At 41.5% G+C, this 16,650-nt stretch overlaps 1 protein-coding gene across 2 annotated transcripts in view; it reads right to left on the bottom strand.

The window, feature by feature from the left end:
• Window positions 1-10,660: 10,660 nt before the first annotated feature.
• Window positions 10,661-16,650, bottom strand: part of FBXL17 (F-box and leucine rich repeat protein 17) — a 659,342-nt gene continuing 653,352 nt past the window's right edge. The window contains exon 9 of one of the 2 annotated variants that reach the window (XM_075602064.1): window positions 10,661-15,100. In XM_075602064.1, the coding sequence (XP_075458179.1) occupies window positions 14,963-15,100 (138 nt within the window). In that variant the 3' untranslated portion in view covers window positions 10,661-14,962. The remainder of the gene's footprint in view (window positions 15,101-16,650) is intronic. The other variant, XM_075602079.1, reaches the window with a different exon arrangement.

Genomic DNA, 16,650 nt, shown 5'->3' with positions numbered 1-16,650 from the left:
TCTGCCAGAAGACTCAGCATAGCTGCTTCCAAGACACAGGGAAAACTTCTAAACCTGAATGCTGACACACCCTGTGGGAAGGGAGCTGAACCAGGAACAGAGGAGATTTTCCCTCCAAGGAACAGATAAGACTTTCATTCTTAAGAGACTTCTTATATCTATCTATATCATATTCATGCTATGTGTTTTGGGGCTGGGAGACATGCTTAACTAATGTCGTTGTGTAATTGCATGGTGTTTCACTAGGAATACTCCCAAGTGAATAGAAGCTTTGTTCCCCCCCTGTGTTTGGATGGTTTCCTGATAAAAAGGAAAAGGCACAATAAAGCCTCGTTATAATTTCACCTTATAAAGTCTCCAATTGTGTACCTCTGTGAACATCCGTCTACATATGGTGTCCGAAGTGGGATGAGAGGTGTCTTTGAAGTTAAAAAGGACCGGATATTAATATGTGAAATTTTTTGTTATGCTTTTTGCCTACAAACAGTCTGAGCAACTTAGAAAAAAAAAACCTCATGCAGCAGAGATCAGAGTTAAAGGGATACACACCACTGAAACTTACACTGCACTGAAACTTACAAAACCACAGATGGACTCTTTGCCCCAATCCCAAGAGGAGTGAGACTGCTGAAGTAGCTAAACCTTATTTGCCTATCACAAAGTGTAATATGGTCATTGAAATAGGGGTTTTGCCTTCCAGCCATAGTCAGGGTTCAAGAAGTGAGTCAACCCTTAAAAAAGGGATAGGTGCTTGTTGTTTTCAAAAGTTTCGCTGAAGCAGTGAATACAGATGGTGACCCACGAGTGGTACTGATTTTGCAAATAAAGGTTGCCACACCGCATAGGGCTACCAGCTGTGAATGGCGTATATGCAGAAAAGTGTGAAAATTGATACAAGACTGTGCTAAAGCAGGGGAATTTTTAGCAAACAAATGCTGAGTGTAAAATTCCCCTATAGGGGAAAAAGGGATTTCTGATCTGTGTAAAAGGTATTTCAAAGCCAATTGCTGAGTGTTGAGTCACCCTGCCGGGAATGAAAGAAATAGTCCACTGCAAAGAATGTTTTTTTTCTGCAAGTAAAAAAAGTCTGCCTATATATATCTTGGGAGCAAAACCCAAAGTGTGAAGTGTGAATGCCATAATACCCAAAGATGAGACTGAAAATTACAGAACTCAGGCAGAAAACCAAATTCTGTTGCTGAAGCAGAGAGATTTCACCTAGCAAGTAAATGGTGTAAAGCAAACAGAAGTTTTTACCTAGCAACTACACATTCAGCATACCTAATGAGAGATTATACCTAGCAAGTAAATGGTGTAAAGCAAATAGACTTTTTTACCTAGCAACTGCACATCTTGTATACCTGATAAAAGAAAATGCATGCACAGAACTGCTGATATTGAAAAGAAAAAAAAAATTACCCAAGAAAGAAAAGTCTACAGAGATGCCTGTGAGAGCTATGACCTCTACAAGCAAAATATGCCCATCTGTAGGACTACAACAATTGGGGGTTCTAGCAAATACAGTGGCAACAGCTGCAATAGCGCCTCCTGAGTTCAGGAAGAAAACTACACCTGATAGCCTAAAAATTGAGGACAAGATGCAGCGTTCCTGTAATGAACCCTACCCCACGGAAGAGTGGCCCTTCCAGTCCGATAAAGAGGAAGACATCTCTTACGGGGAACCCGAACCGAGTCACACCCACAAAACACCCCAAGAATGGTGGGGGTTCCTGAACTCGGCACAAACAGAAAAGACCGCTCCCTTTGATGACGAATATGATCAACAGGAGACAGAGCGGGAGAAGCAGATCAACCAATATTTCTGTCAGCTAAAGCAACTGCAAGACAAGCCTGGCGTATATAATGAAGCCGCTAAAATTTCAAATGAAGATGGAGACCCCAATATCCCTGAAGGGACGGTGTCATCCAAATCAAAAAGGCAGAAAAAGAAAAGCAGTTCTTCACTTACCGTGGAAGGAACAGATACGTCCGCAGATCCTGTGGAGGAAAAGGGGGACCGAGTTGCCCTGTAGCCTAGAGAAAATTGAGAATTCGTCTCACGGTTAACCGAATATCCAGAGGGCCCAAGGCAGAAGTCGTGTACCCCAAAGAAGTTTCTGTCCGGTGCCAACAGTGAGGAACCCTCAACCAACCATCCCAGGGAAGTGGAGCCGGAACCAGTGAGTGACGATCCCTTGACCAGCCCTGAAGATGACCTGAAAAATGCCAGGCATGACTGTGATATGCTCCGTGAACAATTGAATCAAAAGGAAGATGATTACACAGAGCTACAGAAAAATAACGTGAGGCTACAAAAAGATGTGCTCACAATTTACTCTTTAGCCAGGACAGAATTGGACGATCTCAAGACTGAGCTAGATACTGCAAATGCTACTATTTCCACCATGGATGAAAAGCAGAGCCAATCTGATAAAATGGTGGCTACGCTAATGCGGAAGTATGAGGAGGCACTGAAGCAGATGACAGTCTTCCAGCAAGAGGTTCACACTCTTCGCATAGAGCTGAATGCCTCACAACAAGAGGTCAACAGTGTCCGGATAGAAGTGGACGTATCTCAGAAAGAGGTTCAGACACTCCGCAGAGCACTGGATGCCTCACATCATGAGACCAACAGCTGCCGCACAGACCTGGAAGTTTCCAGAAAGGAACTACACAGTCTCACTGAGGAGCTGGACATTTCAAGGGAGCAGAGCACCGACTGCAGAACCAACTGCAAGGTCTGCATACACACCTCCAGTATGCTGAGGAGAAGCAGCAAACGCAGCAGGAAGAAAAACTGCAGGCTGCTGAAGATGTACAAGCGCTGCAGGAATGTCTGAATACCCAGTACGTCCCCACAGAGCAGTATGAGGAGCTAAAGGCCACGCTGCATGTCACCAGAGCATCATTGGAGGCGGAGCTTCGATACCAGGTGACTCTGTATGAGAGGGAGCGTGAGAAGGCTCAGAAACTAGAGCAAGAGCTGGAGAGACAGAGAGACTGTTCCATTCCCTTGAGTCAGTACACCAAGGAGAAAACAGACGCAGCGGCAACCTTGACGACAAAAATTACAGAGCTCCAGAATATGAAGGAGACACTGATACAGACTCAGAGAAAGCAAAGTGCGCAGATAAATTCCCTGAGAAGAGACTTGCAAGACGCACTCAAAAAACAGGGATCTCTCGCGGATGAGATTACAGTCCTACAAGGACAAGTATTGACCCTGACTAAGCGTCAGTATCCCACAGCCTCAAAAACCCATGAAGACAAGGGTACAGTGAGAGCTGGGAATACCGCTGATCTAAAAGACAAGGTTGCAAAATTTGAACCACCTAAACAAGCACTAGCAAAACCTTCAGCCACCCAGCAGGCAACAAAAGAAGTGCTCTGTATTAGATTTGTCACAATCATACTGCAAGCAAGCAAGTTCCCCTGAGAGTGGGAGATGCTATGGAGTGAGCTTTTAACCATTTTGGTTATTTTGGGGGTTCAATAGGAGCTTGTTAGGTGTCCAATATGTTTTGCAATTCTTGTTCAGCTAGTCTTAGCTGATTGGAGGGTGGCAACCTCCTACCTAATTGAAGCTTACCCCCTCCCACATTTAAATGGTTAAAAGCTCACTCCATAGCATCTCCCACTCTCAGGGGAACTTGCTTGCTTGCAGTAGGATTGTGACAAATCTAATACATGCTTTTCCTGGTAATGTACAGGTGAATAAAAGCTTCAATCAGACATAGAACTTTGCAACTAATATTGACAGATTTATTATAAACCATTCTTCCTGGTATTGCACAGGTTATTAAGAATTTATATTAGTGTTAGGGACCCTTGAAACGTGGTCTGCCGTGCAGTTGGCTCAAGGGCTTACAACAATTTGGCCAAAATGTTAAACTAAAAGACCATTTTATTTAATAGATATTTATATATATATATATTTAGGCACTGTACCGTGTATGAGTTTCACTGGATGTGCACTGAGCTCTTTCTGTGTTTTATGTTCTGTCTCTGGTTCTAAATATATATATATATATATATATATATATATATATATATATTGTTCAGGGTCCTCCGATTCTGCGGGCCACCGTGTGTGATTTCTGTGTTCTTCATATATAAATTATTATTATTATTCAAAAGATGCGAGTTCTGCTGCATTGTCTGAAACCAGTCTGGTCCCTTGCCGGCTCATTATTCTCTCTTATGTACAGGGGGAGTGGACTTAGGCCCCCACCCTGGTCTATACATGTTAATACATCTAGGGAAATAAAGAGAGGGGGCAGAGAGAGATTTGTTTTGTAAACCCCGAAATGAAGAAGGGCGTCTGCCGCCTTTTGATTTTAGGTGTTATTTTCCATAATCATGACAAATGGCGATAATTGAGCGTACTCCTCCCCACTGCACAAAATAAGGGAGTCACACCATTCTCACCATGTGAAGAGCATGAGGAAATTATTTTTAGGGTAACCCTAAACATTAATAGGGGATCATTCCCTTGTTTGATTTCTGGTGTCACATAACTAAGCCCATATTTTTTATTATCATCGCAAGAAGTGCTTTCCCTCTTTCGCACTGCACCAAGCATGCTATGTGCTGTAGGAAATGGTTACTCCATCATCCCTCTTTGTAATGATCAGGTTTGTAATTCTGAGAGAATCCAAATAAATTCCTTATTTTTGGTATACTAATTCGATTGGTGAGGTCTAATGCACATGGGACCAACATCAATATCAAATTGAACTTTTAAGGGCTTGTAACAGGGACTTATCCCTGTTGAAGAACCTGCCTCTAAATCCAGCAGGGTGCTGGTTAAGTGCCGCCAGGCAATTGACCAGGCTACACCTGCCTAATGAGGGCTCTTTGAAAGAATGTCATGTGAGATACAGGAAAGAGATTTTCCTCAGTACACAAGAGTGCTGATAAGAGGAAAGAGGTCTTGAGTGCACCGAAGGACTGGGCATTTAAAACAAGACAGAAGGGGACCAGACCTCTCTTCCTGGACACAGGACTCAGGAATCTGCTAGAGGCTCAACCCTCCAACACACCAAGACACCTGGACACCACTGACCTGAAGGGCCACCTGCTTTAAGGTACCACTGAGACTTTGGGGTTGTATACTGGTAAGGGGATTTTCCCCCCAGTCTTACAGATAGGGACTAGGGCGAGAGTTAGCCCTTACACAGCGATAGGTGTTTTATGTATCTTTTTGTTTGCTGTGTTATTTAAAGGAACAGGCAATAAAGCCTTATATTAATTTCAACCTAAAAACGGTCTCCATTTTGCATACTTCTGCACAAATCTATTACATATGGTGTCAGAAGTGGGATGAGAGGTGGCCCTTGAAGTTCAAAGGGGCCCCGAGGAATGCCTGTGAAAAGGTTTGTGCTTTTGCCTGCATACGTTCCTGCAACTGTCTGAGCAACAAAACACGTGCAGAAGTGACCAGAATTAAAGGGCTACACCTCCAGGTAGGAAAACTACACTGCACTGGAGAAAGCCACAACGCCACAGTTTGAATGGGAGGACTGCGACAGACGGTGACGCACACAAGGGACTGATGCTGTGACTAGAGATTACCCCACCAAGAAAATGACTGCCCAGCTGAAGTCAAATAAAGACACTGCAAGAATGGGGAAGAAAATGTGTTCGTGGTGTAAAGAGCCCAGCCACATGGAGCAGTGTCCCTTCAGGCCTTATTCGGATAATGAGGATGATCCCTACGTGGCCCCAGAAAAAGGGCAACAGCCAGAGGAATATTTTTTTCAACGGGCCAAGGAACTGCAGCAGCAAGCAATGCACTGTGGTCACAAGGAAGGTACAGAAGTTTTACTTAGCAAGTGCACATCCAGTATCACTGCTGAGAAAGAATGTGTGCACATTACTGCTGATGGTTCAAAACATACCAAAGTAAAGAAGAAAAAGAAAAAATCTACAGAGACGCATATGAGAGCTACAAACTCTGCAAGCAAAGTATGCCCACCTGTAGGACTACCAGCTTGGGTTTTAGCGAATACAGTGAAAACAGCTGCAATAGCGCCTCCCGAGGTCAGGAAGAAAAAAACACATGATAGCCCCAAAATGGAGGACAAGATGTGGCATTCCTGTAATGAACTCTACCCCATGGAAGAGTGGCCCTTCCGGTCCAATGAGGATACGGATAAGGATAAAGATATCTCTTATGGGGAACCCGAACCGAGTCACACCCACAAAACACCCCAAGCATGGTGGAGGTGCCTAAACTCGGTACGCACTGAACAAACAGGTCTCTACGACCCTGAATATTCCTGCCAGCTAACGCAACTGCAAGAAAAGCCTGGCCGATACAGTGAAGCTGCTGAGGTTTCAAATAAAGCCGGAGACCCCAGAATCCCAGATGGGATGGAGTCGTCAAAACAAAAAGACGGAAAAAGAAAATTGGTGCTTCAATTACCATGGAAGTAACAGACACGTCCGCAGATCTCGCGGAGGAAAAGGGGGTCCGAGATGCCCTGCAGCCTAGAGAAAATGGAGGATTCGTTACGCGAAGGACAAAATATCCAGAGGGCACAAGGCAGAAGTTGTGTAACCCAAAGAAGTGTCTGTCCAGGGATAACAGTGAGGAACCCTCAACCAACCATACCAGGGAAGCGGAGCCGGAACCAGTGAGTGATGATCTCTTGACCAGCCCTGAGGATGCACTGCAAGCTGGCTGGCATAACTGTGATCTGCTCCGTGAAGAATTGAAAATGGAGAGAGAAAATAATGCTGAGCTACAGAAGACTGTGCTCACAATTTACTTGGGGCCAATACCGAATTGGACGATATAAGGACGGATCTAGATACTGCGAACACTACTATTACCGCCATGGATGAAAAGGAGAGCAAGTCTGACTGAATGATTGCTAATCTGAAGTATGAGAAGGCACTGAAAGAGATTACAGTCTTTCAGCAAGAGGTTACGATCGCCATAGAGAGTTGAAAGTCTCTCAGAATGAGGTTCATACTCTCTGCATAGAACTGGATGACTCACACCAAAAGATCAGCAGTTGCCGCACAGAACTGGACGTCTCTAAAAAGGAACTTCACAGTCTTGCTGAGGAGCTGGACATCTCCCAAAAAGCTGTCTACAGTCTAAGTATGGATCTTAAAGTCTCTCAGAAGGAGCTTCACACCCTCGAGCTAGAGATAGAAGTTTCACGCCAGGAGGCCGGGATTCTCAACTCGGAAGTGCGTAAATGGAAGGAGGACTACAAGGAGGCCCTGCATATTACAGAGACTGTAAAAAGAGAAAATACAAGTCAGTACACAAGAGTGCTGACAAGAGGAAAGAGGTCTTGAGTGCACAGAAGGACCTGGCATTGAAAACAAGACAGAAGGAGACCAGACCTCTTTTCCTGGACACAGGACCCAGGAACCTACCAGAGTCTGGACCCTCCAACACACCAAGACACCTGGACACATGGACACCAGATAGGGACTGGGGAGTGAGTTAGTCCTTACACAGGGATAGGTGTTTGTTGTTTTATGTATATTTTTGTTTGCTGTGTTATTTAAAGGAACAGGCCTTATATTAATTTCAATCTTAAAATGGTCTCCATTTTGCTTACCTCTGCACACATCACTAAACTTCGATAAGTGACATATAGCACTATAAATGCCCTTATAGTGCGATATTGTCTGTTTAGCTATTCACAAAGCTTTGATAACAGGGCAATATCGCACTAATACGGCTTTTTATAGTATTATAGCATTTTGGCTAGAACTAGTAGGATAAGCCAAATAATGCACGGAATTGCATTTCTTTGCCACTGCTATTCACTAAACTCCAATATGCATGTAGTACTATAAAAACTTGCAATCTTTTCTCGCCAGCTACTGGCTGGCGCTAAAGAAATTGCAATATGCATAAAAGGAGTTTATTTTAGTTTTACTGCATAGGATTGATACTGGAGGCCCCCACACCTCATAACGGGGCCTGTAAATCGGGAAGCAGAGGGTCCCGAGGCTGAAATCAATGCGGTTCAACTCAGGAGACCCCTACTTCCACTCTATTATTAAAATTAACATTAAAACTGCATGATCACCTGTAAGAGCTGTGCACGGAGATGCAGCTCTTCCAGGCTGCAGTTGATACAAATAGTTTCAGAGCGATAACACTTAGAAAAAAAATGCGGATTTTTCTTAGTGAATACCGTTTTGACACACATCTTTTTTAGTGCGGTAAGACAATGCAAAATCGCTTGACAATGCACATAAGTTATCGAAGTTTAGTGAATAGGCCCCTTAATATGCTGCATACTGTAGTCTACTAGGATACACCACAACATTGGCACAGAAATCATGGTTTAAAAATGTTATGGCAAACATTTGAAACTTACAATGGCCCGTAGCTACCCTTGGTAGTGAATGGGGTAGTTCCCGGCAATATATATGTTAGTGGAGAAAGACAAAACACCCATTACCCATGTCTAAATTGCTTGACGTGTGTACCCTCAAAAAATATATACTTTTATGGGGTGATTTTTTGCTAGAGGGTAGTTTTGCCTTTCCAGTGATGGCGAGCATTTTTTGCATTCAGCCATGATAAAGTAAAGTTAGAAGAGCCTTATGCAGTCTGACTAATTTGGGGCCTCGATTTGCCAAAATAGTATGGAAAGCTATACATACTGTACTGTATTTGGCATCAGTGTACTCAGTGAACCCAGGGCGGTAACAGTATTCTTTTGCATGATTACACTGAACTCAGAGGAGTTTTAACGCAAAGTCCAAAGTCGGTATAAATTTATATGTCATTACAAGACTACTGTGCTCAACACACATTCCTAGTCAGAAGTTTTGTTTTGTGGAAACATCTTATTCATGTCTACATTTCCAGGGAAATGTTTTCAGAAAATATATACTTTTATGGAGGTATTCTTATACTAAAGGGTAGTTGTGTATTGCCAATGATTTTGAGCACCTTTTGTGCTCAGTCATGAAAAATTCAGGAGCCTTATGCACTGTTACTAATGTTGGGCCTCTTTTTGTCAACATTGAATGTAAAGCTGTATATATTTGGAATTCATGTACTCAGGAGACCCAGGACAATGCCAGCCCCAGCTCTCCTCTCCTGCAGTGAGCCTCTTTCCTCTGCTCTGCTTGTGGCCTGGCCTCTGTTGGAAGCCTCACCCAGTCTGCCCTTCTTCTGTCCGGCTTCTGTCTGTGTGTGGATGGTCTGTCCCTCAACTCTGCTCCCTGTGGTAAAGTCTGGAGCACGTCCCACTGCCATGGCAGCAGGGCCTGGTCTCACACACACGGCTGGACCCTACCGAGGCACTGACAGTGTGGGCTGCCTCCTGGTACAGGTAGAGTCCGCGGTGCCCATCCGTGACACCTGGTGTACCCTAGCATATGTATTTCTGTCTAAACACGACAAGCAGCAGATAGCGTGTCTGTGACACCATGTGACACTAGAGCTGAGCTGTGATACCACCGTGTGTGTGTTCTGTGTATTGGGGAGAGGGGGGGGGGGGGGGGAAGAGAGTGGGTGCTTGTGGAGGTTGTATGTATCAGGGGTAATTCTGTGTATTTGGGGTAAGGTTTATGTGCATTGGGGCGAGGGGCTTATGTGTATTGGGGTGAGGTGGGTTATTGTGTATTGGGGTGGGGGTGTTATGTGTGTAACCCTCATGTTGGGATTCAAATTCTTGTTTTCACATAAGAGGCTAATTTCAATAGGTTGTTGCAATATGCAATGACCTTTAACCAAATGTTGCAAATAGTGCAACTGACAATTAGGCCCTGCCCACCTTCCAGAAAGTGCCCACACTGTCATCCAGAGTGGGCATAGGTTTAAGGGTCCTGTAAACTCCCATGTAACTATGGTGACCGGTGATGTCACCATTAACTATAAATATTGGGGGTTTAAGGCCTTAGACCCCAAGAGGATCCTAATAGGGTCCATGTTAGAATGGATGAGACGTACTGTAACGAGTGACACACTGTGCCCATTTGCATGTCATTACCCAGAATTCCTGGCTGCAGTGAAAGCAATGTTCACTAAGCGATAATGGTGAAAGACAGGGATGCAAACCTGTCTGAGACATGCAAATACACCACAAGTGGCATTTTTATTTACAGTTATTTCAATACAAATTTCTATCTGATCATATTTTTCGTCTCCTGACTTTATAGCCCTGGGGTATTTGGGCTACATTACATTTAACATACAGTGTGTCTTTTTCTGGCCAGGACAGACAGGTTTGTCGTTAACCTTCGTTCTATTGCTGGGATAGGATGTCTATTTCTATTCTGTCAAAGTGGAGGTAGTTAGAATATAGAGTTTATTATTAAAAATACCATTGCATGTTTTAACACAAACTGAATAAAGACATACCAGTACATACATTAGCAGAAAACCTGCCCTTCTACAACACATGATGTGACTATTATCCAGCCTGTCTTTTCTAATAGTACACATACAATAATGACAAAAGAAGAATATTCCTCATCATAGCAATGCCGTTATTGGCCTTTATTTTGAAAAAAAAATAAAATAAATGGTTGTCACCTTGGATAAGATAAAAAGTTCAGCATTACAATTTTTCACTTATTTATGACATTTCAAGTTTTACACTGTTAGGTCTCACATATTTAAAAAAAAAAAAAAAAAAAAGGCTGCATAACCATATCCAGAAAAACATGATTAACACATGAAACTGCAATTTATTTACACATATACTTTTGACATAATCAAAGGTGTTGAGTACGAACACAGATGAGAAATGTTGCAGATACATTTGACGTGGCTTTTGGGCTGGGTGTTATGGGAGTGTTGAAGTTGGCAAGTGAGTTTCCAATGAAGATAAATCTTTAAGTGAAGCCTTGAGGTTTAACATTTTGATGTAACAACATTTTTTTTTTAGATAACATAACCTTTGGAAATCAAAATCAATATTATTTTCATTAAATACTGTATCATTCCATGTATACAAAAAGCAAATGTAAAAAACAAACAAAAAAAAAAAACCAAGGTACTGCCAATGAGAATTGCATATGCACAACCCATGGGAATTCTTCTTACACCTTCAGTGGTGGAGGAACCTGCTCACCTGAGTTCTGAAGAGGATATAGGGGAGAAGTTTAAATATGCCTAAAAATAAGTAACTATATCTTTGTATCGTGATTGTGAGCATCTCTGTGTTGTTTCAAGCGCCCACAGTTCAAACTAAAGCATTCACAATGTGTAAAGCAATGTGCTTCTTTATTTAGCAAATTACCAACGTCACTGTCCTCTAAACCAGGGTGTGCAACTCTAGTCCTCAAGACAACCCCCCTCCCCCAACAGGTCAGGTTTTAAGGATAACCCTGCTTCAGCACAGGTGGTGCACTCTTCGACTGAGCCACTGATTGAGCCACCTGTGCTGAAACTGGGATATACTAACAACTTGACCTTTTGGGGGGTCTTGAGGACTGGAGCTGAGCGCCCCTGCTCTAAACAACGTTAATAAAAAAACATTGAATTATTCGTTTTTCCCATAGATTGAAACAGTGTTTCTTTGAAAAGGGCAAGGGGACGTTAAAGTTTTACAGCGGCGATCTGAGACTATAGTATTAATGTTCTGATTTTTTTTCCTTGGGTCTTAATTCCTTAAATATATCCGTTGCACATAGGCGATTACACAAAGGCAAAAGTGGTGCAATTCTGGGGAAAAGATCTGCACCATGTGTATCAAAGACAAAAGTCCCACTGACATCAATAGGAAAGTTTTCTGTCATACACCAGGGGCAATGGTTTTGCCCCAGAATTGCTCCACTTTTGCCTTTGTATACTGTACATTCCCCAACTCTTTAGCAAACTACAAATCTCTAGATAGAAGAAGCTGTATCCAGTATGAAGTATGCAGTTATACTCAGTATTGCTTTGTTTTGCAGCATGTAACAAAATGGCAAAACACATTAGTGCCAATTTGAATTATTTTATAAAACGATCTTTAAGCCCCTAGCACTGTGTGTCTGTTTTGTCAGTTGTTTTCTGATTACTGGAAATAAATGATAGCATGGATGTTTTTATTTGTGACATACAGATGTAGCTGCCGTTATTGCAGATGGGGCGCGTTGCAGCGGGTGACACAGACAACGCTCCAGCGGGACCAGCTGCCATTCTAAACGTATAAAATGCCCATGAAAAAGGGGCGATGCTGACACACTATTGCACCTGCTGGCGCGCTCCAGCAACAACGCCTGCTACATCTGTATGAATAATGTTTTAATTAATCTCACAACATAATTATCTGCAAGCTGTACATGTAATTGTCTGTCACATGAGGTTTAAACATGGCTTTACTTTGTTTGCCTTCTCCCAAAGCATATCTTATACAAATCCCCAAGTTCCATATTCTGCTTTTTCAGATGAACGTTGACACTTGTGCATTTGTGTCATAGTCTATTGAAGATGACATAGAATAACACACGTGTGATATCCATCTTTTCTGTTTACTGGCAAGGGAGAGTGAGTGTTGTGTCATTTGTGACAGGGTGTAGGATAATGCAGCTGGTCTCTGCGTCTTGGGGCATAACGCCAACCTGCTTCTTCTTCCCTGCTTTCGTGTAAACGTTGCATTGGGAAGGTTTGCTTGTTTTCTTTTTCATCTGGCATAGATCTTGAAGTATATATATACATTTTGCATAAACATTTTAATAAGTATGCAACCCTCCTTGTCACCTTGATGACCACTCTAAAATAAAAGAAAAGAAACCCCACAAAATCCAGTTTTTACTCTTGGCAAGAGGTTCGGTTTGAAAGTGCAGAAGCAGCCATGTTTTTAGGGCAAGATCCAAATGAACAAATTCAACTTGCTCGTTTTATAATTAATGTAACTTAGGGAGAGGGTAAATGTGCCCTCTCAGGATGAGGATATTTTGTTGAAAGCTTGCTATATATAAAAACAAATCCCATATTCAATCATCTTCCCCCCTCCCCCCCCCAAAAAAAGCTCCTGAGACACTGCAAATAAAAATAAATAAATATTCTCAATAAGATTACATTAGTTACTATCAATATTCATAAGAAATTAACACAATTAATGTATTTGATAAAATAAAACCAGACTAAAATTGGGCCTGTTTACATGTCTCTGTGCGGTAGCAGAGCTAAGCAACTAATGTTTGGCTGAAAAATAAGAGAGTGAGCAGCCAGTAGTTGCAAATCTTTGTATTATTCTGGCTGTATTTGTTTTGATGTGCAGCCCTTATTAGAGAACTTGGCATTAGCAGGATGCTGGAACACTAATTCCAACCCTTTTATTGATTTCACTGACAGAATTGCAATTTCAGATAACTAAGCTCCAGTGTAAACATAGATGTTTCCTTTATAATCTTAATATTCATAAAATTACTTTTGCCGGTTATATTAATTTTGTGACAGTTAAGAACCTGTGGCTTTTGATCTGGCAATCCACTAGCCCTTGCGACATGTGAAAGCTCCTTTCTGCAACATATGATGTTGAAATCAAGAAGCTCTCTCTATACTCCACTGACATGCAGGAATAGATATTGAGGGAACTTTCACAAGGGATAAAAATATAAAATCATTTCACTTTCCGCAAAGTATCTGGCAGTTTCAATGAAACTGTGATTGGTTTTACAATACACCTTAAATACCATGTCTCCATATAACTGCAAACACATTAACAGAGTCCAGGAAAAAGAATATATATCAGAAGAAAAAAAGAACTAAAATGTAGCAGACTAATCTGGATTTATCTTCACAAAACGAACGTCACAAACAGGACAGTTATTCAGCAAACTTTTAAAACAATGCCATAGTTAGTATGAAGTCATTTCTGCGTTTTAAGACTTACGGGTCGGAAATGTGTTCTGTATTAAAAATGAAACACTATCGAATGTTAAGAAAGGGAGATTAGCAGATTACAATGCATTTCTCCCACTTCTGTTTTGAAACCCTCCTTTGTCACAATGGCTGGCAATGTTTTAGTGCAGGGGTGGCCAACTCCAGTCTTCAAGGGACACCAAAAGGACAGGTTTTCAAGATATTCCTGCGTCAGCACAGGTGGCTCAATCTGTGGCTCAGTTATAACGAGCAATTGATTGAGCCACCTGTGCTGAAGCAGGGATATCCTGAAAACCTGACCTGTTGGTGGCCCTTGAAGACTGGAGTTGGCCACCCCTGGTTTAGTGGAATAAATTAGAGGTTTTGAGACGTTCCTTTACGAGAATCCCTTTTGTATTCCACACGTATATGACCACTGTACTTAGCCTGTACATTAGTATTGTGGGAGTATTATGTGTATGTATATAAGTATTATAAATTGTGGACCCAGTAATGCACGTGACCGAGAAGCCCCTGAGCTATGCGACACAGCTGCTAGAACTGAACTTTACATTTTATGAACCACCACCAAAATTTGAAGACCATAATTTGAAGAATGAAGTGATTAGATCATTGAAACAGTTAACGTATCGAAAATGGTGTGTTGATCAAAGCATTACTCAGCATACACATTTACCATGAAACAAATATGAAAAACTGTTACAGATCTGACTTTCCTAAATGAACGGCTGCAATACTATGAAATCCAACACGCTAGAACTAATACAGAGCTATGATACCTTGATACCTCTACAAGTGACATGCTCTTCCAACACAACATCAGAACTTGTTACAATCACTTTTAGCAAAAATAATATCAATCAATTCTTAACAGAGATTAAACAAAACTAACATTATTTTAGTATTCAACAACCTTGCAAAATAAACCTCTTGCTACCTGGAGGGGCGTTGCAACACATTCCTAAGGAGGAATTACAAGCCGTTCCAGGGCTGAACAAGCAGTCGAAACCTTGAAAAAAAATGAAAGCTATATCCCAAAAAATAATGGAGAAAAAAAAATTAATAGCAAAAGCCGCTTAGATTTTTTAGAAGATGGAGTATCCTAAACCAGCGTTTTCCATGACAGCTGCTAAATACATCAGTTTTTCCTGTGAACTATGAGGCAGAAGATGAATTCGGCGTCCAGCCCATCTGATAGGCCCGCTCCAAAGTCCTCTTGCAATCTTGGAGGACAGTGCTAAAAGTAATGTGAGGATACTGCTGAACCAGCTGCTCTACAGTCGCTTCATTCACCTGCAAAGACATAAAGAAACTTGTATGAAGGCAACATACAGCTAACTATTTGAGAATGAAAAGAATGCAATTGGGACATGAAGCAGAGATTGAACTACAAAATATCCATTCACATCTAGAAAACTAATATAAACTTCACATCAATGCCTTAAATTCCCTTACTTTGTAACCAAATACCTACTGTGGATTAGGAACAGAAGACTCCCCGCAGATGAAAGGCAAACAATAGTTATGTCATGGTGGGGAGATGCTCTGATTTACCAGGATACACATTTTAAGGATTCTTCAATCTGATGTAATATAAAATATTATACAACTTTTTTTCTTCCAATTTTAGACGTCAGATTAACTAGCCTAAGGCCTCTATTGAATGCATTACACTGGGGATCATTAGGGAAGGAAATGTATGTATTTTATTCCTTCAGTGTTTGGCCCTATATAACAACACTGTGCATTAAAAATTAAAAGGGATACAACTCCAACAACATTATATATGTATCCATTTGCAGAGACAACACAATGACCTAAGGTCTGATCTCCTGACACTACCAAGAACTACTCTCCCAATGCACAAATATAAACACATCTTATATTAAAAAATGGGAAGAAGATCTTGGAATGCCTCTTGAAACAGAAGATTGGAAAGAAATCTGGGAGACAATATCATCCATCTCTATCAACACCAATATAAAAGAGAACAATTACAAACAACTTTATAGATGGTATCTTACCCCTGACAAGCGCCAGAAAATATACCCGCAGAACTCATCACTGTGCTTACGTAATTGTCGAATGCCGGGCACTTTCCTCCTTGTTTGATGGGAGTGTCTCTTATTAAAAACTCTGTGGACTCAAGTCTTCCAACTTATTAGCCATCTACTACAGACAACAATTCACCCCAACCCAGCCTTAGCTTTACTTGGCAAACGTCCTCCAAATATTAACAAGGTAGAACACAAACTTAAGGCGCACATTCTTTCAGCAACTGGATGCTGCTTTGTTTTTAATTGGAAACAACCAGCCCCAGTAATGATGGCAGGGAAGAATAGAATCAACCAAACCATGGTATTTGGAAAAATGACAGCATTTCTCAACGACACTAACAATAAATTTCAAAGTGTATGAGATCCTTGGCTCTCAGAAGACACCTCTATTAATCTTAATAGAAACCTACTAACTCTCAAAACCAGGGACCCTGCAGGGGACAAGACTCTAAATGATTCTATATCGGTTTTGCCATTTGCACAGCGTATTATGGGTAGAAGGTCGCTTTACATGGATAATGCTAATGTCTGTTGTATTTACGGATCAGAAAATGATCTCTAAGCACATTACCATATGCATATTATTTCTGTGTAAACCTTGTTTTACTGTACAGTGTTGTACTTCAATTATTTACCCCCATTATTTTGAATCCTATCCATTTCCTTTTTGAACCCCTTCGCTCCTTAAAAACCCTAATACAAATTTTCTAGGCAAAAATAGAAAAAAAAGGGTTATTTCATGTTGTTTTGATATTCGGCGGATACCTGTGGTTCATCAGAGTATTG

This window comes from Ascaphus truei, chromosome 1 (assembly GCF_040206685.1).
Source record: "Ascaphus truei isolate aAscTru1 chromosome 1, aAscTru1.hap1, whole genome shotgun sequence".
NCBI classification, from domain to species: domain Eukaryota; kingdom Metazoa; phylum Chordata; class Amphibia; order Anura; family Ascaphidae; genus Ascaphus; species Ascaphus truei.
This window is presented reverse-complemented; position numbering and strand designations above follow the sequence as displayed.